Source organism: Hipposideros armiger, unplaced genomic scaffold, assembly GCF_001890085.2.
Source record: "Hipposideros armiger isolate ML-2016 unplaced genomic scaffold, ASM189008v1 scaffold_592, whole genome shotgun sequence".
NCBI lineage: Eukaryota > Metazoa > Chordata > Mammalia > Chiroptera > Hipposideridae > Hipposideros > Hipposideros armiger.
Window position 1 is genome coordinate 372,774 of NW_017731942.1, and position 24,948 is coordinate 397,721.

The 24,948-nt window shown below is 44.3% G+C and overlaps 1 protein-coding gene across 3 annotated transcripts; it reads left to right on the top strand.

Annotated features, from left to right (window-relative positions):
- Positions 1 to 4,463: 4,463 nt before the first annotated feature.
- Positions 4,464 to 24,948, top strand: AMMECR1L (AMMECR1 like). Of its 3 annotated transcripts, XM_019624569.1 has the most exons (9): positions 4,464 to 7,415; positions 8,895 to 9,004; positions 16,151 to 16,595; positions 18,525 to 18,635; positions 18,936 to 19,050; positions 19,730 to 19,820; positions 21,372 to 21,468; positions 22,402 to 22,455; positions 23,178 to 23,268. In XM_019624569.1, the coding sequence occupies exons 3-8, from the start codon at positions 16,189 to 16,191 to the stop codon at positions 22,427 to 22,429; spliced, it is 849 nt and encodes a 282-aa protein (XP_019480114.1). In that variant the 5' UTR covers positions 4,464 to 7,415; positions 8,895 to 9,004; positions 16,151 to 16,188; the 3' UTR covers positions 22,430 to 22,455; positions 23,178 to 23,268. The 3 variants fall into 3 exon arrangements, with proteins under 3 accessions (XP_019480114.1, XP_019480113.1, XP_019480112.1); XM_019624567.1 differs by lacking the exon at positions 22,402 to 22,455 and having other exon boundaries at positions 4,467 to 7,415; positions 23,178 to 24,948; XM_019624568.1 differs by lacking the exons at positions 8,895 to 9,004; positions 22,402 to 22,455 and having other exon boundaries at positions 4,466 to 7,415; positions 23,178 to 24,948.

Sequence of the window (24,948 nt, forward strand, 5' to 3'; positions counted from 1 at the left end):
CCTGTTGTTCACCATCTTAGCTGTAAAGGGCTCAGTGTCACAGACCCATGTGGGAACTGAACCGACGGCCCTGCTGCTCAGAGCTCGCACTCCCAAGCCAACTCTTAACTAACTGAGTTATTGGCTGACCCATATTTCATAATTTTAAGAAACATTTGCTTCCTCAACAAAGCACGAAACATTTTCATTAACAGTTTCAAATTTATCTTTTAGTTTCTCTGTAGTAAGTTAAAAATAAATAAATGTAGACTTATTTGGCAATTAATGTTTCAGTATTTCATCTTACTTGGTAATGATTTAGATATTCAATGAATTTAACTCATCATTTAACTTAACTTGGCAAAACTCTAAGGTTTCAAGTTACCAAAACATTTTGAAAACTATTTGCTAGAAACTATTCACCTAGAAACTCTTATACCAATTATACGTAATTAAACTATTTCTTATTAACAATCATATTTATATTACTCCTGAAGATTTTATGAGACTTTAAAGCAGCTAGCTATTATTTCTTCTTGCTGGCAAATTTTATAAGAGAGATAATATGAGCTTATTTGACAAACTCAGATAGAATGAAAGCTGTATATCTGTATTATTTTTCAGCCTTGATAACTAAAGGCATGACCATTTTAATTATACCAACAACATTAAACTTTTATTTACTAAAGATTAATCCTAGATCATGTGCACTTGAAAAGAATTTTGGTTAGTTTCTGTTATTTCTCCAATTTACAGACGCACTCATTTAAGTCAATAGAACAAGACTCCTTTAGGGGCCAGCCGAATGGCTCAGTTGGTTAGAATGGGAGCTCTGAGCAACACGGTTGCCGGTTCGATTCCCACATGGGCCAGTAAGCTGTGCCCGAGCTGAGGTGCTGCTGAGCTGGTGAGAGCGCATGCTCTTAACAACAAGGTTGCTTGTTCGACTCCTGCATGGGATGGTGGGCTGCGCTCCCCCTCCACCCTCTGTAACTAAAATTGAACATGGCACTTTGAGCTGACATGGCATGGTGGGCTGCGACCCTCCCCCCTCCAACTAGATTGAAATCAGCAACTGGACTTGGAGCTGAGCTTGCACTCACCACAACTAAGACTGAAGGACAACAACTTGACTTGAAGCTGATGGGTCCTGGGAAAACACAATGTTCCCCTTCCCCAATTCCCCAACATTGTTCCCCTCTCCAATTCCCCAATAAAATCTTTAAAAAAAAAGACTCCTTTATAACCTAATTTTGAAATTACAAGTCAAATTTGGCAATACCATCCAGCAGTAGAAATATGCCATATCTATAACATATATACATATACATGCATAAACACACAAACACAGAGATCTTATAGCTGTCATTTTGAAACTCTAGCTTGTATGTCCTAGGCACAATACAAAACTAAAAAGAAAAACTGGATCCAAATTATGCATCTAGCAGATAGACAAAATTAAGGTTTGCTCAGACGGCATAGCATTTGCATGCTGTAAGAATTCCTTTAAAGCTGTTTTTAAAATGAAAGAATACATTCTATTGTCTCTGAGAGGTCTGAGATCCTCTCCTTTAAGGGGGATCTTTAAGATGAACTCATCAATAAACACAAACAACAAGAAATAAAAAGCAAGTGTGCACATTAAAGTTGGAAAGCTCAGGGACCGGCTGAGTGGCGTGTTGGTTAAGAGTTGGCTTGGGACGCTACCTTTGAGCAGCACGGCCTCGGTGCGGATCCCACAAGGGCCAGTGACGGTGTCCTCTACAGCTAAGATGGTGAACAACAGCTCGACCTGGAGCTGGGCTGCTGTGAGTTACCGGCAATGGCGTAGGCTGCAGCCCCTGCCTGCTGCAGTGGGCTGCCATGAGCTACTGTGAGTGGCTGGCAGCTGGAGTGAGCTGCCGTGAGCCGCCGTGAGCGGCCATCCGATGGCCGGCAAGCAACTGCCTCACCCGGGAAGAGTGCAATGATAATACCAACATGGGCCAGTGAAGCAACGTCCTCCACAACTAGACTGAAGAACAAAACGACAGCAACTTGTCTGTTCCCCTTCCCCAGCGCTGTTCCCCTCCCCCAATTCCCCAATAAAATCTTAAAAAAAAAAAGATAACTATTATTCTGACTTATGTCACCATGGGATAGCTTTGCTTGTTCTTTTTTTTTTTTTTAAGATTTTATTTGGGAGTTGGGGGAGGGGAACAGACAAGTTGCTGTCCTTTTGTTCTTCAGTCTAGTTGTGGAGGACGTTGCTTCACTGGCCCATGTTGGTATTATCATTGCGCTCTTCCCATGTGAGGCAGATCGGTCGCCGGCCTCTGCACGGCCGCTCACGGCAGCTCTTAGCAGCTCACACCAGCTGCTGGCTGCTCATGCTGGTTGCCAGCCACACACGGTAGCTTGTGGCAGCCCATTGTAGCAGAGGCTGTAGCCTACGCCGTGGCCGGCGACTCTCGGCAGCCCAGCTCCAGGTCGAGCTGTTGTTCACCATCTTAGCTGTAGAGGGCGCAGCATCACTGGCCCCATGTGGGATCCAAACCGGGGCCCTGCTGCTTGGAGCTGGCATCTCAAGCCAGCTCTTAACCAACGCGCCAGTTGGCCGACCCATGGTTATCTTTTGAAGGGGGATTAGATTGGGTGGAGACACAAAGGGAGACTTTTGGGCTGCTGGAAATTTCTACATCTTAACTTGGATGATGGTTACATGGGTGTATACCAATGTAAGAATTCGTCAAGCTGTACACTTAAGATTTGTGCATTCTGCATGTCTATGTTATAGCTCAATAAAAAAGCAATACAAAGTCCTTGGTACAGACTAGACATTAGGAGTATTAATAGAACAAATGGATGTGTGACTTGAGCTCTCCAACTTGGTTTCATTTACTTCACCAGTAATACTAGAAGTTTAGAAACTTTTTGATGTTTGTGCAGGCAGAGCTAACTCCATCTTGAAAAGCTGACTCCAGTTTCAGGCTAAACCATCATCTTAACTTCTAAGTGAATGAACCTAGACCTTTGATCCCCTCCCTTCCCCCTGGGGTGGACTCTGGAATGTGTACAGAGGCTTTGGGCTAATCACAAATTCCCATTAATCCTTCCTCAGGGATAAGGCACCCTCAATGGTATCTATCTCTTAGCTCATGTTGGCACCAAAGCCTCCCTGGTATCTGGTCCCTTTGTTTCCCTTGGCCACCCCATTCCTTTCCTAGCACACAGGTCCATCTCTAAGACAGGGATAAAAGAAGGTGGTTGAGGGGGTAAAAGATGTGGGGATCTGAATGTCCTGTTGCCCCGAGACCACATATCTGTATGTAAGTTCCTATTAAACTCATTAACCAACAAACTGGACTTATCTGTCTTATTCTTTGGTCTTTCGGCTCCTTTGGTGTTTGGGGGGGCCACTTTGAATATAGTCTTTTCATGGAACAATGTTAAATTGTGTACCCAAGTGACATACAAAGTTTAAAAACATCTTCTCAGAGTAATATGGTTTAACTCTACTACAAACTCTACTACTACATACTGTGGGTCTTATCAGTTTATTTAAACTACTTAATATTTCTGAAATACTCAACCCATGTACACATTTGTATATACAGATAAAGTTTTGTTTTGATCCGATGAGTATTCATCATCCCTTTTAAGTGCCTAACTGGACTTATCCTGTGGAGGTTACACAGGAAACAGGCACTATCTCTGGAGGAGATTACAGTCTTTCTTTGCCTTCCTTTTGTGCAGGCAGGCCAAAGCACAGATTCATACTCTATCTATTCATGTCAGACCAGACTCATGTCAATCTGGAAAGTGGGACAGATGAAATCTATACTACCTATCAATATCTCCTGTGAAAACTATTTCATTACTACAGGTTAGTAAGTGCCCTTAGCACATCAATGCATCACTTATCCAAGGTGCAAATCCAAAAGAATGTGTATGTCAGGTGTGCAGGCTAACTTCACACTTATCACAATACCCCAGTGCTAATGGGGCTCACAGCAACTGAGCATTTTCTGACATTTTAATCCTATAACAGCTTTTTTTTTTTTAAAGATTTTATTGGATAATTGACGGAGGGGAACAGCGCTGGGGGATCACGGGAAGGGGAACAGACAAGTTGCTGTCTTTTTGTTCTTCAGTCTAGTTGTGGAGGACGTTGCTTCACTGGTCCATGTTGGTATTATCATTGCACTCTTCCCAGATGAGGCAGATCGGTCGCCGGCCTCTGGATGGCCACTCACGGTGGCTCTTGGCAGCTCACACCGGGTGCCGGCTGCTCACGCTGGCCTCCGGCCACACATGGTAGCTTATGGCAGCCCACTGCAGCAGGGGCTGCAGCCTACGCCGTTACAGGGGACTCTCGGCAGCCCAGCTCCAGGTCGAGCTGTTGTTCATCATCTTAGCTGTAGAGGGCAGTGTCACTGGCCCTCATGTGGGATCCGAACCAGGGCCCTGCGGCTCAGAGCTGATGTCCCAAGCCAGCTCTTAACCAACGCGCCACTCGGCTGGCCCCTATAATAGCTTTATATGTATACACTTATTTAAATCTCTTAACAACCCTGAATGAGATACTGCTACAATCCCCATTTTACAGATGATAAACTGAGTCACTGACATATTAACTTGCCCTAGGTTCACAGGTATTCAATGTCAGGACTGGTATTTGAATCCATGCAATCTGATTCTAGAATATAATTACCATATATTCTTTTTTAATTGACATATATAATTGACGTATAACATTATATAAGTTTAAGGTATACAGTGTGTTTTGATACATTTATATGTTGCAATGTGGTTATCACCATAGAGTTAGCAAACACCTCTATTATGTCCCATAATTATCATTTCTTTTTTGTGGTGGGAACAATTAAGATTCAGTCTCTTACATTACCATATATTTTTAACCACTCAAGGTAAGAAATGATGGAAGCTGTGCATCAGGGAGGCAGATGATTTGTTCTAAGGTATTTTTGGTAGAGTGGTACAGCTATGTCACAGCATATTGGGATGACATTTCAGGATCATGCAGAGGGCTTGGCCACCTAGATTTTCGGCAGTTCCCCTTTTCCAACTACAGTATTATCTTCCCACTGCTTGCTGGCTTTCTTCTTCACTTATTCGTTCAGGCTACAAATAGTTATTATAAGCCTACTATGTACCAGGCTTCTGTTTATGTGTAGGAAACGAGAACATAGATAAGACACGGACCCTCCCATATTTATGGCATAGATTGTCCTCCAGTTCACAATTTCATTCTGTTTACCTTTGCATCAGTTAAGACTGTTGCTTGATGTGAGTTGACCCCAAAGTAACTTTTAAAAACTCCTGACCCTTTGCTTTTTGATATTAAATAACAGCAGCAGCATCGAAGTCCCAGTTAAGAAAAGGCCTTTTCGATGGCACAAAGCAAGGTTTCTTTTTGTTTTAATTTGGGAGTGTTTCAAGTCCAACTTAGTTCCATCATTTACTTCCTACCAGTTTGATAACCAGGGACCAATAACTCCCTAATCTGTGGGCTGTTTAATGTCGATATAGAACTACCCTGGGAGCAATAGACTAAGGCCCTTTTCCAGATGTCATGTTTTAAGACTTTCAGCTGGAAAGCCCTTCACGATTGAAAGTGAATGGCTTTCAACAGTGAAATTTATTCTGATTATTATAAGTCCGGATTCTGTCTTATTCAGAAACAAACAAAAGAATTGACCTCTGGCTTGCTGCCTCCTGCATTTCTGGCTCTAGGCCATATGGTCATCTAATTTGTAGTTTTTCAGGCAGTCAGAGGTTAGAAACTGGCAAATGAGGCATCAACAGCAGGTAAGTGTGTCAAGGCTGAGAGGAATTGTGAAGACTGCTATAGAAATCGCTTTTTAAAAAGTCACCTCCTGTTGTACAAAGCACTGCAGCCTCTTCCTTTCTCTGGTGTCTTTTGCCAGGTTCTTTTTGAGAGCCCCAGGTCCAAGAGGCACCAGACATTGTTTCCTCGGGTTGTGTTGCACACAGGTAATTATGCTAAAAATCTGTCCTAATAGCGCTTATTATACTTCAGTACATTTTGCATTTTATACTACTTTTCTTTGCTCCTTGGGGACAAATATGTTAAGGATTCCTTTGTGAATAAACAGAATAGCAAACCATAAATCAGCCTATCTGTGGGCTTGAGCCTGTGTTCTTAACAAGACTGGTATTGCTTTAAAACAGGGCTTGCCCACGCTGCAGGCCTATACAGTTTGTTTGGGATGGACAAGGCGCTTTTAGTGCAACTGCATCGGTAATTAAAAATAAAAAGTATACTAAGTCATTAATTCAAATGAAATAGCAAGTATGTGAAATGAAAATAATTTACTCCTAATTTTAAGTGTTTTGTACTGTTCTTTTTGAGGCCCTTGCCTGCTGCTAGCGCTGAGGAATGTGCTTAGTCGGCATACCGAGTTGTCCACGTAAGTCGTCTAGGGCCTGGGACTCGGGGTCAAGACAGAGAGATGGACTCCAGACACCACCCAAAGCTAGGTGTTGTTTGCCCTTCCGGGTCCACGAGGAAGCTGATACCTGGAACCCTCCCTGTGGGCCTGGCCGGCAAATGGGTCGGCTTGATTAAAGGTGGTCTGAGCTGCCCCTTCGTGGCCGCTTTGGAGGGCTGCGGCCGGGTCGGAGCCTGGGAAGAAAAGCCGTGGGCAGCTAACAGTTGGGGCGTAATGTGGGACAGAGCCAAGCAACCAGGCCAGGGCATCCCGGCCAACGTCAGAAGCTGGCGCCTGGGCCTCGTAGCGGACAACGCTGTCCGCCCGCTCCGGCCCGCACTACAACTCCCGGTGTGCCCTGCGCTCGCTCGCTTGCTCGCTGAGGGCAAGCGGCCCGGCATGTACTTCACCGGCCGGCCTGGCAGTGGGCGCCGTGCTGGGCCCACTCAGCTACTTGCGAGGCCCGCCTCCTTTCACTCCTCGCCGCGTCCCTGTCTATTCCGACTACCCCGGATTTGGCCCCATCAAAGCAAAACAGCCAGCTACATTCAATCCGAAGAATCGGTTCCAGCCAATAAAGTGTGCAGACTCAGGCCACGTGACAGAAGCAGGGCGGTGCTTTGGTGGCGCCCTGATCTCTATGGTTTTCGTGGCTCACTTACAGGGCGTGTGGTCCGCTGGAGGACTCGCTAAGTCCTTCCTCCATTACCTCACTGCCTCTGGTGGCTGCTGGGATACCGGAGGACTCGGGTCCCGGCTCGACTCAGACCTCCAGCTGCCCGGGTAATGCCTCCAGCTCTTCCTGCCACTGCCGCTTGCCGCTTCCTCCTCCGTCCGCCTGCCGGCCTTCCTCGCCCCGCCCCGTAACGCGGGCCCGCTTCTCTTGGGAGCCCCCACCCAGGCGCATGGCTCCATGAAGCAGGAGAAGGCAGAGCGCGAGAGGTCCCGTCCGCCCCGGCTGCGCCTGGGCCAAGAGAGAAGGTGAGAAACTCGTGCTGCGCCTCCTCCGCAGGGTCCGGCCTCCCTCGGGCCGCCGCCGCCATGCCCGCCGGGCCTCCTCACCCCGGCAAGCTGAGCAGCAGGGGCGCGGACGCCCGGGATCGAGGCGAGGGTCCGGGGCAGTGTGGGGGAGGGGCTCCCGGGCGTCGGTGGCAGGAGGCGGCGGGCAGGCGAGGCCTGCTGGCCGCGTGTCCCCGTTGAGGGCGGGGGTCGGAAGACATTGTTGGGGAGGAGGCAGGCAGACGCCCCTGCCCTGGGCCGCTGGGCGAGGCGAGGCTCCCGCTCCTTTCCGCACACCCTCCGAGGAAACATTGTCGGGTCAGTGTAAAGTTTGGTGGTCTCCGGCGCCGCCTGGCGGCCCCCACCCTTTCACCGCCCCCTCCCCCGCCGGGCGTCTGGATTCCACCCCCGCGGCTCGGCCCTCGCTGCCCTACCCGTCGTAGGGCGGTCTCCCCAACTCCTCCCAGTTCCCCGTACTCTCATTCCCCACCCCCTTTTTTTCTTACCTTTCACCTTTTCTGTCGGCCTGCTTTGCCTCCTGCCCGCCCCGGCCTCTCCTTTCCCCACTCTGTCTTATCCTTTTCTTGCTTCACTCTCTTTTCATACGCATGCTTTCTATATTCCTCTTCTCTTTTTTTTTGCCAACCCTACCCTCAATCTCTCCTTCCTTTTCCATCCATTGCCCCCTTTTCCGTTGTCCCTCCACTTAACACTCTTTGGGTTTTGTGCCTCTCCCCATCCAGGCTGTGGGGTTTGCCCTTCATTGCCTGTCTTCCATTCCACGTCCTGATCTGAACTCAGTTTGCCACACTTCCTTCCCCTTCATCCCTGTAGGCCTATCCTCTTTCACTGTCCTCTTCTTGGATAGAGTGGGTGGGGCCTGGAGTCTCCTGTTTACATCTTTAGGAATAGCTCGATTCTCTACTACTGGGGGGTGGGGAGAGTTGGGGAGAGATTTTGAAGAGATTTATGTAAGACTCAGGATGAGTGACTTGCCAGAAGTTATCATCTTCACCCGGGGTAACAAAATGGCCTGTCCTCAGGACCCTAGCACTTCCAAAGCACCATCTTTGCAGATGATTTGGGAATGTGTTTGTATTCTGAAACCAGTGGAGAGCCTTTGAAATGGTATATCTTGGCCTGAGAGCAAGCAAGTTTTGTTCTAAATTATTGTTGGAGGAAGTTTTAATATGTGTCTCATGTTCAGGTTCAATAAAACCTTTGATCCTCAATGTCCTCCCTTCTTGGTGATGACACCAAGGGTGAGGTGACTCAGTCAGTGCATGGGACTGCTGTTGCCACCTTATATTTAGACTTTGAAATGTTTTGAAGTAAGGAAAGCCTGTTCCTTATTTGTTTTTTGAGAAATTGCTCTGTTGAGTTGTAGTTTTTTCAAAACCATCTCTTACCTCTGCACTACCTTGATTTTATTCATTCACTGCACCTGCATTTCCATCTTAGGTACAGGACGAAGGAATGGAATCGGAAGGAAGAAAATTCATTTCAGAGACAAAATAGCTCCCCTCCTCTGTTATAGCTGTTCCCCTGGCAGTACAAACTTTCTGCTTTCAGTGAGTATTACCTTGGACATATTTAGAATAGAATTTTGTTGCTTTTTTTGTTTTAGGCCTGTGTTAGGACTTGAGGGTCTAGGTTTACTTTGCCCATGTGTATTTTTCTATTTCCATGAGGGGGGTCCTAATATTGATGAAGTTCCTTCCGCTTGCACTCTTTTAAAATAATTTAAATATGTAAAGAAAGGTTTATTGTCCGTAATCTCATTAGAATGACCTAGGTGGTGGTGCAGCATTACATTTACCCTTTATGTTTTTAGTACATAAGTCTGGCTCTACCCCCTCCCCAAGTTACTAATTTTTTTAAAGACAACCAAAGGTCGTAACTCACAGGTTAATGCAGTTCCTATCAAAGTCAATTATTGGGTCTCATCCATACATTTCTAATCTATAGAGATTTTTGTAACATTTTGCCCTAAATCGGCTATAGTAATACTATTATCTTGAAAGTAATTAAAATTCTACATGTAAACAAAGTTCTGGAAAAATTTTGTTACTGATGTGTTTCCTTGAGTTTATTAATAACTCTTGTAAGAGAGTTTTTCAGAGTGCTTCACATTTTATTGGAGCTTCAGAAACCCTCTGGGAGGGAGGCAGGGAACAAATATTTTCATTTAACAAATGAATGAATTGAGGCCCAGAATGATCTGGCACCTTGCCATAGGTCACATGGGAAGGGCTCTAAAAACAAAATAGAACTTTTGACTCCTATGTTTGTTTGTTTTTAAGTTGACATGAAAATGTATAGTTCTGTGCATTTTTCTAAATCTACCACTTTTAAAAAAGCAATAATATACGTAGGTCTGCATTTTTCAGGGAAAATTTTCACACAGCAAGTGTTTTTGTATTTTTGGATATGAGTAGGACATGTATGATGGAGTTTCAAATATATAAAAATAATTATTTGAAATGATATACCAGAATGTTTGTGGGTTTTTCATCTATTTTTTGCAGTAGTTCCAATAAGTAGGCCAGAATTATAGCTCAAGTGTCATTTCACTACTCATATAACACAGTTATTAAGTTGAATTTCAGTTTAATTCTGTAACAAAGGAAACAACAGTCTGTCCCCTTCTGTATAAACCTTGATTTGAACGAACATCTAGACACTAAATAATAATAGAAGAAAATGCAGAGACCCCATTTTTCTTTGCCTCTTTCCTACCTCACAAATTTGTTTTATTTGTTATAGGGTCATGCTCCCTAATAAACTGTTTTGAGGCTTGTCTTCAAAAGGTGAATCTGGATTTTTTTTTTTTTTTTTTACCTCCATGCTTTTCTAGATATTTTAATCTGGTTATTGTTTGAAATCTACTTTGATGCAGTAGTTCTATTAGTACTCAGTATATATCAAGAATAGCATATTTAGCAAGTTTAGTTTCTTTTTAGTGTAAGCTTAAAAGAGGACCTCTGTAGAATAGAACTGTGTACAACTCTCAGACAGCCCAATATGCTTCATGTTTTCTGGCATTCACAATGAAAAGAACAGTGGATGATTTATTAGAAGTTATTGCTGTCCAAAGAGGAAAAGCATTGAGGTGTTTGAAGTAATAATCCCATGTTAGTAATATGGTCTTTTAGACAAGGTAATTGTTAATAGAATTTTATTATGGAGCTATTTATTTCTCTAGGTGAGAACTCAGAGCTGTGTTATTTTTGGACCCAACCCTGCTTTCAGTAGCAGAGGTAGTGATAATATTGATAGTAGCAGATACGTGCCAAAGGACTGCTAGGTGCTGTTCACGTCTTCTCACTGAATGCTCACAAATAATCCTGTGTGGCAGCAGGGCCAGGTCCACAGAGATGTGACATCATGCCTGAGTTTGCATGGCCAGTATGTGGCCAGTCAGGTTTGGGATTTCAGCCTAGATGGCAACCCCAGAGCCTAGGCTCTGTCCTCTGAAGATTGGAGCTGCTCTGGGAAGACATCAGCTTGTTGTTTCTGCTGGACTTAGGAGCCTTGGAAGAGACCCATGCCAGCGAGGGAGGAAGGTCCTCTGCCCTGCCAACCACTTCAGTCAGGCTGTCCTCATACCCTCCCTCAGTACTGGTCTCCATGCCTTGTTTATAAACATCAGCAACTTATAAGGCATTATTCGTATGAAGTCTTGAAATCATACATTGCTCTGTAAGCTAATAGTGCTCCAGTGTGTAGCTGTTAAAGCGCTCCATCATTCAAAACAAAAGAAAGAAAATTCTTCTGAAGTACAATTCAGAAACTAGGTATGGCCTGTCAAAAGAAAGCCTTGAGCAACCTAAAGTTAAATAGAACCTGAGGCTAAGTCCAGGACTAATCAGTTACTGGTGTATTTAAGTAAAGAAGACCACTACCAGCATAAACCAAGACATTAATGTGAGGTTATTTGACCTAATTCTGAATGAATTGTCCATATTGGCTATCCATTTTGCTATGAATTATGCCATTCCTAGGTTTTGGCTGAACAGAGTTGACTGTGATAAGAATAGATACTTGTAATTTACTTAGGCTTCTGATACACTCCAGTTAGCACCTCACTATGGAACCAAGCATCTAAAGATTAGGCTGTGCCATAAACATTTTTATAAAAAAGACAAACTTAAACTACTAGGAGATCTGTAGATGAGATTATTCGGTGTGTGTGCTACATGCAGGGTACCGTGTTAAGTGCTGGGAAAGATCAAACGCAAATGAGACTCAGCCTCTGAGAGTAAAGGTGAGGATGATTTCACTGCCAGTTGGAGTTTAAGTGGCAAGAGAACGCCCCTCAGCTTCCTGGCAGAGTTGGCCTTTGTTGTGGACCCTAAGGAAGGTCAGGGCCCCTTGGGTGTTGCATGTCAGGTAAAGAAAGGCCCAGTGACTTCAACACTGAGCATACTTTATTTGACACTTGCTAGGTCAGGAAGTCTAAAGTGAAGGGATAAAACAGCCGTTCTTTTTATTTCCTCCAGCATTTTGTGGAAGTATGGCTTTGTCTCCATCTGGTGGAGATCCATTTGTAACTAGCTCATCCTATTGATCTCATGTGGACAGACGTAGGAAAATGAGATCATTACGGCTGGCTCTTAAAGTGACCCTTGAGTTTAGCTTTAAAAGAGTAACCAACGGAAGGCTTGGGAGGGTCTCGGTGACATGTGTCTATAAAGCAAGTGTTTTATACCTGATTCCAGTTATTTCAGATGAACCGACTTCACAGGAACCACTGTCACTCCTGTGATCTAAGTACTATCATTGGTAGTTTTTATGAGGTTTGGGCATGAGTGAGAACAAATTGACACACCGTTTACAAGTGTTGAGTATGTCATTAGGGGCATTTGTTTTTAGCCGGTCAGACAGCTGGTTAGTATTGAAATGGCTGTTATTCTGAGGTACCTTACACTGTACTCTCAGACACGAAGCTGTTGGAGAAACGAGTGTCTGTAATCATTGTAGGGCAGTCCTGAGTCTGGGACTACTTGGTTGAGGTGAGATGCCCACTTTGTTAGATTGGGTTAGAAGAGTCTCCAACCTAACGAGAAAGTTTTGATGAAATTGGTGAATAGTGGTTAATGTTGTAAATTAAAAGTATTTACTACAACACCATGATTTACTTCACATTCTTTACTGTAGTTCATTTAATATTTGCTTTATGCTGACAGATAAGTGAAATATTGGCCCTCTTCAAAATAATTCAGTGAAGATGGGGAGATGGAGTCAGTGGGTAGGCTATAGATGAAATAAGATTGACCATATGTTGAAAATTGTTAAAGCTGGGTTTAGGGTTCATTATACTATTTTATTTTATTTATGTTTGAAATTTTACATAGTTTTAAGTTTATAAAGTACACTTATAAAGAAATGCCTTCTCATGTATTTTTGATACAGAAAGTCTCTAACTCTGCCTTTGGTCACTAATTGAGAATATCAATTGAATTGTTTGTTTGGTGGCATCCTGAGAAATGGTTGGTCTAGAAAGACACAAGATTTGGGTTGGCTTTATTGATTTCAAATCATAGTTTGGGAGGGTGTGGGAGAATTGTTAAATGTAATTGGTTGTGATCATGCCTCATGCAGATCAGTGATTATACATGGTGTGTAGGCAGAATATGCCTGGACTTGAGTTCTTCAGCCTTGGCATGGTTTGAAAATCCCTTCATTTGCTCTGTTGTGGGGTATTTCCCTGGTCAGGTAGTTGGTAACACCTGCTAAGGAACACCTGAGTTGTCACCATCTGATAACATTTAGCTCTTCCTTTAGGGGTGCTTTGGTATAATGAGAATGAGGCAAGATTTTTTTTTTTTTAACCTTTGTGTGTCATCCCTTCTCTTGGCTTCTTTAACCTTTGGGGCTCTCCAGAGGCAGAGCCTCCGGGCCCCATTAAAACTCCAGCTCTCGGGCCAGCTGAGTGGCACGTTGGTTAGGAGTTGGCTTGGGACGCCAGCTCTGAGCAGCAGGGCCATGATTCGGATCCCACATGAGGACCAGTGACGCTGCGCCCTCTATAGCTAAGATGGTGAACAACAGCTCGACCTAGAGCTGGGCTGCCATGAGTTGCCGGCTACGGCGTAGATGCAGTGGGGCTGGCCAGCAGCGAGCATGAGCTTTCGAGAGCTGCCGTGAGCTGCAGTGAGCACCGTCCAATGGCCGGCGAGCGACTGCCTCACCCGGGAAGAGTGCAATGACAATACCAACATGGGCCAGTGAAGCAACATGCTCCACAACTAGACTGAAGAACAAAAGGACAGCAACTTGTCTGTTCCCCTTCCCCGATTCCCTCCCCAACGCTGTTCCCCTTCTCCAATTCCTAATAAAATCTTTAAAAAAAAACAAAAACAAAAAACTTCAGCTCTCTGGAGATAGTCCTGACTGCTTCACTTAACCAGAAAAGAGCTCAGAGGCCAGTAATATCTATTGTGAACTCAAATGATAATGTCAAGGGTACTGATAATTGTCAGAGTGATGGCTGAGATGTTGGCTTTGGGCTTAGGTTTTGAGGTTTTTTTCCTGCTCTGTTTTTGTTGGCAGGATTCTGCAAACTATTAGGCTAGCTTTTAGTATGCCTTTGAATATAATTTGTTTTCCATCATGCCCTTAGGATAGGGACTGAATCCAATGGCTATTATTGGCAGCCCTCACTCTTCTTTGTGACCTGGTGGGGAAACCCAAGCCTTGTAGTCTGGCAGGTAGATTGTGGTCCCAGTCCTAACTCTCCACTTAGTGGCAGTCTGGCTTTGGGCAGGTTATCTGGCTTAGTTAAGCCTGAAGCTCCACCTCTGTAAAATGAGGGTAACAGTGTCTGTCTTGCTGAGTGGTTTTGAGGATTCCGTGGAACCCTGTTTAAAGAGCACCTGTGCAATGCAAGCCCTGTGCTAAGCCATGGTGCACAGTGAAGTCCTGGCCTTCTGGAAGTTCTGTCCTAGTGGGAGCAGCCCAGCAAAAGCCAGGTGACGAGAGTGGCTAAGTAAATTGACACTTACTATGTGCCAGACACTGTAGTAAACACTTGACATGCATTAGACTCATTTAATTTTCCTAACACCCGATGAGGCAAATCCTGTTGTTATTCTCTTTGTGAAGAAACTGAGTAAGAGAGGTAATCCTAAAGGAATCAGGATTAGAACCCAGGCCAACTGGCTCGGGAGGCAGCATTTTTAACCAGACGCTCTGCTCCATGTCTTAACAGCCTAAACAAAATAAAGACGTCTATGCTCAGAACAGTCTAGTCTTTGGAGGTTTTCATGTATCAGTTGCATAAGGCTTTCTCACAAAGAAGCCAGACATTGAAGTATGCAAGCTGTTATTCCTCAGCTATAGACAACTTTTATCTCACTGAGCATCGTCCTAGACACAAAAATGTGTATTTTGTTACAGATCAGCATATATCAAGAACATGAATAACATTTGTGAAATTTTTGTGTCTCATTCAACTTAAAGTGACAGGTGGTTTTGGTAGAAATAATGGCATTGCAAATGGGTATGTAAATATCTAATTTGATTTAAAAGGTAGAATTTACAGCCAAAACACTATGTTGTAGAGCAGTGCCCTAAAAGACAGTTACATGCTATGTGTTCAAACCATAGAGAAAATTTTAGGTAGAGTAATACATTATGATGTGGGGGAGGTTCTAAAACTAACATGTAACAACTTGAGAAAAAACAATACTTTTCTCAAGTCAACAGAATTTTACAAACTTAGTTAGGTGTAATCGATATTGAAATGACTAGGATCTGTTTTCCTGATTCTGTTGATTATTGACACAACAGATAAAGGATCTTGGTTGTTATAGCTATGCATTTTTACCTTTGGCTTTTTAAGGGGAAAAAATTTAGTAAAATATATCCTCCCTCTCCTTCATATCATCAGATGGGACACTGGTTTCCTGGCCCATCGGATGCCACATTTTGTTAAAATGAGTGGCTTTGCATATGTCTGCCTTGGTATGACAGGGCAGAAATGGCTACCTCACAAAAGGATTGAAGCTAGGGTCATTTGTATGAAAGGTTTCCACTAGGTTGTAGCTTTTCTTGAATCGGGTCTTGAAAGGATAGAGAGATGTGTAGAAATTGGAGTGATTTCAGAGAGCTGAAGAAAATGAGAGACATCGGAGAACGAGAGCTGTCGGCAGAAAGATGGGAGCCTGTGTTAGGAGGTTTGCTCTTTTCATAATGGCAGCTAACTGCTTTTCACCTTCCCTAGATATGGGGCTGAAATTGCACAGATTCAGGTTAGTGATGAAGAAAATGCTAAAAGGATGTAGTTAGCAGGAGAAAGCATAAAGGTTCCTCTGGGATCCTTTAAAAATAGGGTGGTTCAACTTGGTAAAAGGTAAAGAAAGCAATCTGACGAAGAGTCCGACCAGCTTCGCGATGGCTGCTACCCACCCTTCCTTCTGCCCAAGAGAGTCTTGGGCAAGAGAGAACCTTCTCACATGCCTCCACCCATGGTGATCATAGCTTTATGGAAAATAAAATAAATTGTTCCCCTTTAGGAAAAGGTTAGGAGCTCCTGGTCTGGAATTCAGGGTTTCTTCCCTAGCCTTGCTGGTCTGTGACGGTTTGTGACCACGTGACCTGGGTGAGAGAAAGAATTGGTGATCCTACCTCTCCATGTAGACTCTCTTTGATGTTTTGTTTTCTCCTTTTAACTAACCATTTGAATTAATCTTACCTATTCTCTTTTTGGTTAGGGTTCTGTAACATTCCAGACCTCGAGCACTGAATCAGGATGGGAAAAAGACGTTGTGTTCCTCCACTCGAGCCCAAGTTGGCAGCAGGCTGTTGTGGGGTCAAGAAGCCCAAATTATCTGGAAGTGGAACGCACACTCACGGGAACCAGTCCACAACTGTCCCTGGCTCCAGTTCAGGACCTCTTCAAAACCACCAGCATGTGGATGGCAGCAGTGGTCGGGAGAATGTGTCAGACTTAACTCTGGGACCTGGAAACTCTCCCATCACACGAATGAATCCCACATCGGGAGCGCTGAGCCCTCTCCCCCGACCCAATGGAACTGCCAACACCACCAAGAATCTGGTGGTGACCGCAGAGATGTGCTGCTACTGCTTTGACGTCCTCTACTGTCACCTCTATGGCTTCCCACAGCCACGACTTCCTAGATTCACCAATGATCCCTAGTGAGTAAATTCATCAGGGCAGGGGACAGTGAGAAAGGTGTGATGGCATCTTTCTGGGGTCATTCTTTTGAGAGAGCTTGCTGCTTATAAACGCTTTACTGTGATTTGGGAAAAGGGTAATGGGAATAGGATGATGAGAAATGTCCAACAATATCTAGACCATTCACTGGATTTAGTAATGGAAGAGAACTGGGTTATGTTTGGAGGAGGTGTAGGCTTGATTCTTCAAATTAGAAGGATTTTGGTTTTAGCGCTTTTAACCTCTCAGGTATAGAGGTCACACCATCACAGCATTGTGGACCCCCATAGTGTTGAAGTCCAAGTGAGTTGGGGGTTTCTGAGGTCTACGTTGGCGACTAGGGGCTCATTTGCAGGAACTGTGATGCTCTTAACAAGGTCTGACTGCCCGTTGGCAATCCCCTGGGGCCGCCGGCACTTCCCGAAGAATGTCAGCGCTGCTGTTTTTAGTTCAAGACTGCTTTTGGTTCCAATCCTTCTCGTATGTCAGTGATATAAACAGGGAACGTGTAGAAAGCACAAAATGAAGAAACTCATGCCGTTGTTTGCGGCTTTCTCAGAATTGGAAGCAGCTCTGAGCTGGCTTTAAAGAGCACTGCTGCTTTTTGATTGCTGTTTTTAGGAGATGCTTTGGAGCACTCATTGACCTAAGAGCATCTATTTCTCAACTGTTAGTGCCACACCAGGGCACTGCGTAGCCCCCCTACGCAGGCCATTGAGGGGCATGCAGAAAAAGTCTCTCTCGGAAGACTTGTCGAGGTGGCAAGTCACACACACAGAGCTAAGTGTGTGTGGCACACTGAGCAGAAGTAGAGGGGACGTTGCTCGTGTGTGACTGTGTAAGAGAAGAGGAAATGTAAAGGAAATGTGCTAACTTGTCAGGGAAGCATTGCCATGGGATAACATGGTCAGAAGAATCCTGACTAGGGATTCTGAGTGTTGGTCTAAGGGGGGTCAGGTGTGTCCCATAAAGGAGAGGGACACAGATTTGGAAGAGTGGGTGTAGTGTATGAGGCTGTTACATTCAGGGGCTTATATTTCCATCCTGCAGACAGTGGAATTCTTGTTTGGGTAGATTTGGAGAGAGTAACCTTGGCTGGTGCCGTTCAGGTGTTTTAGTGCAAAGAAAAGAAAAGGGTAGATGGGAGACCTGCTTTGTAACAATGATCGAAGTAGTAGAAAACTAAAAATTTAAGTTGCTCTTTTGAAGTGTCTGTCTCAAGAATCTTAAGAGGTAAGGGCAAAGGAGATGAAGGCATCTCAGGAAGGGGGGACAGACTTGTATCCTCTTTCTAAAAAAATCTGTCACCATCAGTCTGATGCAGCCTAATGAGGCATGACTTTGGCCTAGAAACAGAAAGTGGCAACTTCTGCTAATAATGAACTCTCTTCAAGAGACATTTTTTTCTTTTCTGAACATTTATGAACAGGAGCTATTTGTAATTACCAGGAGCAGAAATAACTATGGGAACAATGTGGGATTGCAGGGCTTGCTTGCAAATAAGGAGGAAAAGGTATACAGGCCCAGGGTGTCTTCGTGAAGGATGGAACTGGGGAACATGGACACTCAAAACAGTAAAGAAGAGGAGAGAGACATGGAGAATTAGAAGGACAGAAAGTGGAGCCTTGAGCAGTGGAAGAGGAATATAGCACATATGCATGGTGTCTGAGCTGTAAGCAGGCACATGGGCAAGGCAGCCCAGAGAGCCTGTCTTCACACCGCCGTGTTGAGCTGTCTTCTCCGTTTCCCTGCAGGGACTGCGCGACTCCCAGAAAGGCAGGTAGCCAGCTGGCAATTCAGAAAACAGTCCTTTGGGGGAATCACAGAAATGAACAGGGATAAAGCCACGGTTTTGTTCTTACCCATGAGTACTTTGGGGCTGGAGAGTGTTTTGTGTTTTGCTTTTTTAGTCCGCTCTTTGTGACATGGAAGACAGGGCGGGACAAGCGGCTTCGTGGCTGCATTGGGACCTTCTCAGCCATGAATCTTCATTCAGGACTCAGGGAATACACGTTAACCAGGTAATTAATTACACCAGGCATAAGATCTATAGATAAATTGGCAATCAGATTTATCTACAGGATCGAAAACAACTGCCTGACTTTATTTCTTCTAAGAATGAGTGTTCTCTTCTTGGTAATCAGGGAATGTGGGGGCTTTAATCCAGTGAGTCACTTACCAGTTCAAGTATAGACAGTTAATAAGTTGTGTTTTAGCACGCTAGTATTGACGGATAATAGATGTCCTCTGTGTAGCTCAGGGCATGTGGTGTTGGCTCCCAATTTGAGAGTAGCCTCACACATGCTTTCTGTCCCCTCCAGTGCACTTAAGGACAGCCGGTTCCCCCCCCTGACCCGAGAGGAGCTGCCTAAACTTTCCTGCTCTGTCTCCCTCCTTACTAACTTTGAGGATGCCAGTGATTACCTGGACTGGGAGGTGAGAACAGCCGCATTTGGAACTCTGCGTCTCTCGTTGCATTTGGGTTCGGGTTAGTACATGGTAATGTATCTCCTTCATTCAGGGCATAAGAATGTGAAAGCTGAACTTGGAAGCAATTGTGGGCAACATAGGTGACAGAAAAGCTGCTATGATATTATTAATAGAAGCAGAAAAATTGTGAAGGCTTTCTTCTCCCATTTCTTCCCAGTCCTCTCTGTTCCATGTCCTTCTCCCATGTCTAATAAATAATGGGGATAAAGCAGAATATCCTCAGAATATTCTAGATCCCTCTTGGTAAGCCCTTGTGTAAAAGTTGTTATATAGAGTCATTTGTGAAGAATCATGAACCCAGATCAAAACCCTGTGGCATGTTCATTTAATGGAATAAATTAAAGGTGGAATATTCAAGATTATCAGATAAGCTATTGAGAGAATTTATATCTGTAACTCAGAGGTGGCTACATGTAGAATCACACCTTCCCTCAAGCTAAAGTTTCTTTGGCTTTTATAGCTGAGAGAAAAAGTGAGTCATGGAAAGCAAGAGGTTCTCCTTTTCTCAGACCTAGGTCAAGCTGGTCAGGGGACAACGTCAGTTTATATGTGGATGACTGAAGTTCCCTTAGAATAAGTAAATGCCATTTATTTGGGGTTTTGTTTTGTTTTGTTTTGTCTGTAGGTAGGGGTCCATGGGATTCGAATTGAATTCATCAATGAAAAAGGCGTCAAACGTACAGCCACATATTTACCTGAGGTTGCTAAGGAACAAGGTGAGTTGGACAAATGGAATTTCAGTGAACGATACTGTTCACAGTGTTGCCAACTAAAGGGCAGAAAAATGGAGTATGTTGTTTTTCAGCCCAAGTGCAACTAAAAATGAGTGCCCTTCTTATAGAATAAGAACTAAACTCCCCAAAAGATGCAGACGCTGTGAAAAGAAAAAGGGTAAAGGTTTCTTTTACTCACCTGCATGCTTCACTTACTTTCAGTGAATAGTTTTATTTCTCGGCCCCCAAAATTAAGTGGTAATTGTTGGAAAATTCCACGAATTAACTTGACCATATTATGGAATTCATTGTAAAGGGAAGCTCCCAATATCAGTGGGTTTTGAATGCTTGGTCATGAATTATGAACCAGTGTTATACTTGGGAAAAGGCAAAACATAATTTCTCTCTTTTTTTTTTAAAGAACTCAGTTCTAAGTTACTAAGTTCTTAGAATGTGACATTAAAGCTAAGAAATGGGTTGGGCAGGTTTTCTCTGTAAAAGAATTACCTTTAAATGTTGCTTGTGCATTCTGTGATATGTAACCTGATTTTCCGGGGTTTTTTGAAATTAGTCTTTTTTTTTAAATTAATATGTGAAACACACAGTATTTTTTGGGTGGGAACCTGGAATAGAGAATAATATCGAGTTCAATATGTCAGTGAACTAATTATGTGAAGAGCAGTTGCCTTGTTGGTTTCCATTGTGATTGTGTTAAAACTTTCAAAAGCAGTGTGAATGTGACATAAAAAGGAAGCCTTTTATCCATCTCTGAGATCATAAATCTAACATTTCTGTGCAGGGTGGCTCACCATAAATATTTTCTAATACTGAGATGTGATGATAATTGAAGTAAATTACTTTCGCCATTTGAAACTTGCTTAGGAAAATTAAAAATTGGCACATACTGCAGTAATTTAGGGGGTTTTCTTTGTACATTGGGTTTTATCTGTTTAAAATGTGTGAGAACAACACAACAGTATGTGTGAGAACAGCTTTCCCATCCTTCCTTAAAGGGAAAGAAAGCTTCCTTCCCACATCAATTCTCTATAACAGAAACTAGGACGCCTGTAGGTCATCAGATTGAAGGAAGACCCCATGAAGGAATATCAGCTACAGGACTTGAACTCTGTCTCCACAGAACAGCTCTGGTCAGCAGCACTGGTCCAACAGGCTATCTGACTTGGGACCGAGTTTGTTCCTAGCTACCTATCCTGGGATCACATCTGACAGGAAAGACAGGAGCAGGGGTGCCTGGGGACACCATTATGGCATGTGTCAGGCCCTAATCTCAGGTCTCCCCGGTTTTCCTTGGACTGTCAGTGACTTGGGACCGAGTTTGTTCCTAGCTACCTATCCTGGGATCACATCTGACAGGAAAGACGCAGGAGCAGGGGTGCCTGGGGACACCATTATGGCATGTGTCAGGCCCTAATCTCAGGTCTCCCCAATTTTCCTTGGACTGTCAGTTTTCCTTAGACAACTCCGTTCTCTTCTCCCCATGTTAGAGCGTGTCCCTCTCTCATTCTGCACTGACCTCAGTGTGTCTCTTCTCAGACTGGGATCAGATCCAGACAATAGACTCCCTGCTCAGGAAAGGTGGCTTTAAGGCTCCAATTACCAGTGAATTCAGAAAAACGATCAAACTCACCAGGTAAGCCAGTGTCTCATTTTCCTTGTGTTTTAACTTAGGGGGTTAGATGGAGGATACTTTTGGTGCAGAGGGGAAGAAGAAAGTTTTCTCGGCGAATGTTTCTAACCCCCAGAAGCGTGGTAAGGCTGAGGCTCTGAGGAAGCAGTGGCATCAGAAGTGAACTCTCCCCAGCATCGTGGGCACCCGAAAGCTGAGCTGGCAGCAGGGTGGGAGCAGGGCCTGGGCCACAGAGCAAGTCGCAGTGTCTGTGCCACACTCGCTTGTGGGGATGCCGAGGGGAAAGCCTGAAGTCAGAGAAGGCTCTCAGTGCAGAAGGCCAGGCTTAGTTGAAGTCACATGCAGTCAGGTGGCAGGGATACGGGTGGCATGTTAAAGGACTAGTCAGAAAATGCTTTCAATAAAGAATTACAAGGACACGCCTCTGCCTGTTTGGGGTGAATGTTTCTTTGGGGAGGCTGCCTAGTGTGGTAGAATGCACATGGACTTGGGGTCTGAAACCCAGCTCTACCACTTAGCTGTGTGATCTGGGTCAGTTATTCTGCCTCTGAGTGGAAAAAAATTCTCCTGTCTGTAAGAAGTGAATAATAATGCCTTGGGGTTGCTTTAGGATTTGGTAAGGTAATGTGTGTGGAATTTCTAGACCAGGATCAAGCATTATTGTAGGTGATCAGGAGATGTCAGTTCTTTTTCCATCCCGACTGAAATTGGAAACACTGAGAGGTTTAGCTTCTGTGGGCTTCTGTGGGCCTCTGGCTCTCTCATCTGTAAAATGCTGAATAATCATATAGTAACCTCGTAGGTCTATTTGGAAGATAACCCAGTGTTTTTGAAATGCTTTGGATTCCAAAATAAACAAAAAAACTTCAAATACAAAGCATTATTATTATTATTATTATAATTTATTTGAACAGCCATTTCCCTGTCAAAATTCAGGAATAACCACCTTGCAGTGGAGGAGTGATTACAGTGGGAAAGAGATGGCTCTGGGTAAGGACTGTCACACCCAGCTCCTGTGGTCTGTAGTAGGCTCCATAGGTTTGTAACACCCCATGCTTTGCATCCTGACTCGTGGCTCTTTCCAGAGCAAAGCCAAAGTGCTATGAATTCTGTTCTGACGACCCTGTGATATGATATGGCATATTCATCTGGGAACTGAGACCTGTCCTATGTAGCCCCAGGATCCTTTAACCTGCTTCATGAGAATTTGACCCAAACTTAGGTATCTGTGCCCTTTTGGTTATAAATGACTTGTTTATTGCTTTTTGCAAGTTGAGGTTCTATTTCTGTCAATTTATCACATTTTAACCTGACAGTAGATACACAGTTTACACTGGGCGTTGGTGCAGTCGTCTTCCAATCTGCCTCCCATATCATTTGACCTTGAAATTCTTCATCCAGACCCCACTAGCAGATTGCTTAAGAGCAGTTGCTTAAGAGCAGCCTGATGATAACCATATGTAGTGTTTAAGGTGGGATGTGCAGAAAATACATTCTCAGGGGTGACTGTGACTGTGCTTTTTCATCTTGTTCATTTGTAATAACAACATTGTTTTCTTGTGCTGTCTTTCATTTTCTGTAAGTAAGGTTGCTCTTGGTCTTCCATTTTATTCTTTCAAAATGTGGAATAAGCTTTTGGTTTTCTCTGCTGAGTGACTTTACTAAACATAGTGTTTGAGGTTCCTAATACCCTTCCCTGTTTCCTTACACAGGTACCGAAGTGAGAAGGTGACAATCAGTTATGCAGAATATGTTGCTTCCCGACAGCACTGTCTCCAGAATGGCACTCTCCATGCCCCGCCCCTCTACAATCATTACTCCTGACACACGGCTGCATGACCAGTCCCATCCCCCTGTGGCCACCAGTGGCTACGACATCATTGGAGCAGATGCCTCCTCTTCCTGGTCCAGTTACTTCTATTACTGCACCATTTTATGATGCTAGCTTCCGTTGCCAAGTCTGCCTCCAGCTGACTGGGGGGAACAGGGGGCATGGGGTTATACTGAATGAAACAGAACTTGAGGGGCCCAAGCCTTATCTCAGCCTTTCCTCTTAGTGGGGTTCCGTTGGATTGGGGCTCCTCCATGACTGGTGAGAATTACTGTGTGGGTTCAGAAGACCCTTGGCACGCAGGTGCCACTGGTGGTTTGTCGTTTATGTGTTGGCCACACAGTGGAAGCTGAAATTGATGATTCCTGAAGGTGTATCCCACACACACTCCTACAGCCTCCCCAGATCAAGTAGGCGTATTCCCCTGGCAGTCTGGGCAACGGAGACCAACAAGAAACATTTTTAGGTTGTTTTAAATTCCTTTTTTTAAACTTCCAGTTTATTGCATACCAAGAGTTGATTACAACCTCCATGCTTCATACATGGACGCCATATTAGGGTTGGACGTGGGCACCGTGAGTCCTTTGAGGCTCCTGGACAGAGACCCACATCAAGATCAGAAGCCCTTTGGATGGCGTTGCAGATCTCATCGCTCAGTTAGCCTTGAAGGTTTTCATTCTCATCCCGCTATCAGTTGGATATTCTGGCACTCTTCTTGCATTGAGTCTCCTGGTCTTGAACAGAGCTCTGTGGTGTAGCCTACTGAGGAAGGAACTGGGATGCCTGCAGGAGGGCCCAATGTCGTTGCTGCAGGCAGCGGGAAAGGAGAGGCCTCTTCCTTACCACCCGGCTACCTCACTCCTTACTGGTAGCAGTGCCTATAGCTGCATCTAGGTTCTCAGAAGACATGGATGTTCAGACAAGCACCTGGGCTGGGCTTTAGAAAGACACATTGTCATAGGAGAGAACTGAGGCTCTCCACGCTGTTTTTATTTTCAGGTAAACATCCTTTCAGTAGAGGTGTTCCCTTTTCCTAGTTTCCCTGTAGAAGTGGGAAGATGGTTGATGATTCAGTCCTTTACAGGACTTTAGAACAAAGCTGTGTAATTAAACAAGGTGAATCTTGATCTTGCCTAATATGCTGGGAATCTTGACCCCACTAGGGCAAGATTCCAAATAGCTCATTTTATTCTAGGTCACTCAGACTTCCATGTGGCATATTTCCCTTTCCCACTGTTGCTGACTCCAAATAGCTGTCAGCAAGTTTCTCCTCCCTCTTGCCTACTCGTCAACTCATTTGGTGGCAAAGTTCATAGAAGTTGGGGACTTGGAAGATGCTTTGGAAACATTGTCACAGAGGCACTGCTGCAAGTATTCACAGGAAGAGGTGGCCAGTTGGAAGAAAAGACCCTAAGAGTGATACACTGTTTCTCAACAACATGCTTAGAGAACTCTTGAAGTGAGTTAGGCGTCAACCCAGTGAACAAAAAGTTTTGATTTAATTGATTTTTAAAAGTTTATGTGGTGATGGTGTGACTTTTCAGAATGGACAAATATGCAAGTCAAAAGATCTTTTGAAGGGCCGGCTGAGTGGCTCAGTTGGTTGAGCTCGCTCGAGAGTGTGAGCTCTGAGCAACAATGGTTCGATGCCC

Coding starts and splice junctions, on each gene's coding strand:
- AMMECR1L (XM_019624568.1), top strand. CDS start 16,189: ATGGGAAAAAGACGTTGTGTTCCTCCACTCGAGCCCAAGTTGGCAGCA. Junction 19,051..19,729: donor GTGATTACCTGGACTGGGAG/GTGAGAACAGCC, acceptor TTTTGTCTGTAG/GTAGGGGTCCATGGGATTCG. Junction 19,821..21,371: donor TGAGGTTGCTAAGGAACAAG/GTGAGTTGGACA, acceptor GTCTCTTCTCAG/ACTGGGATCAGATCCAGACA.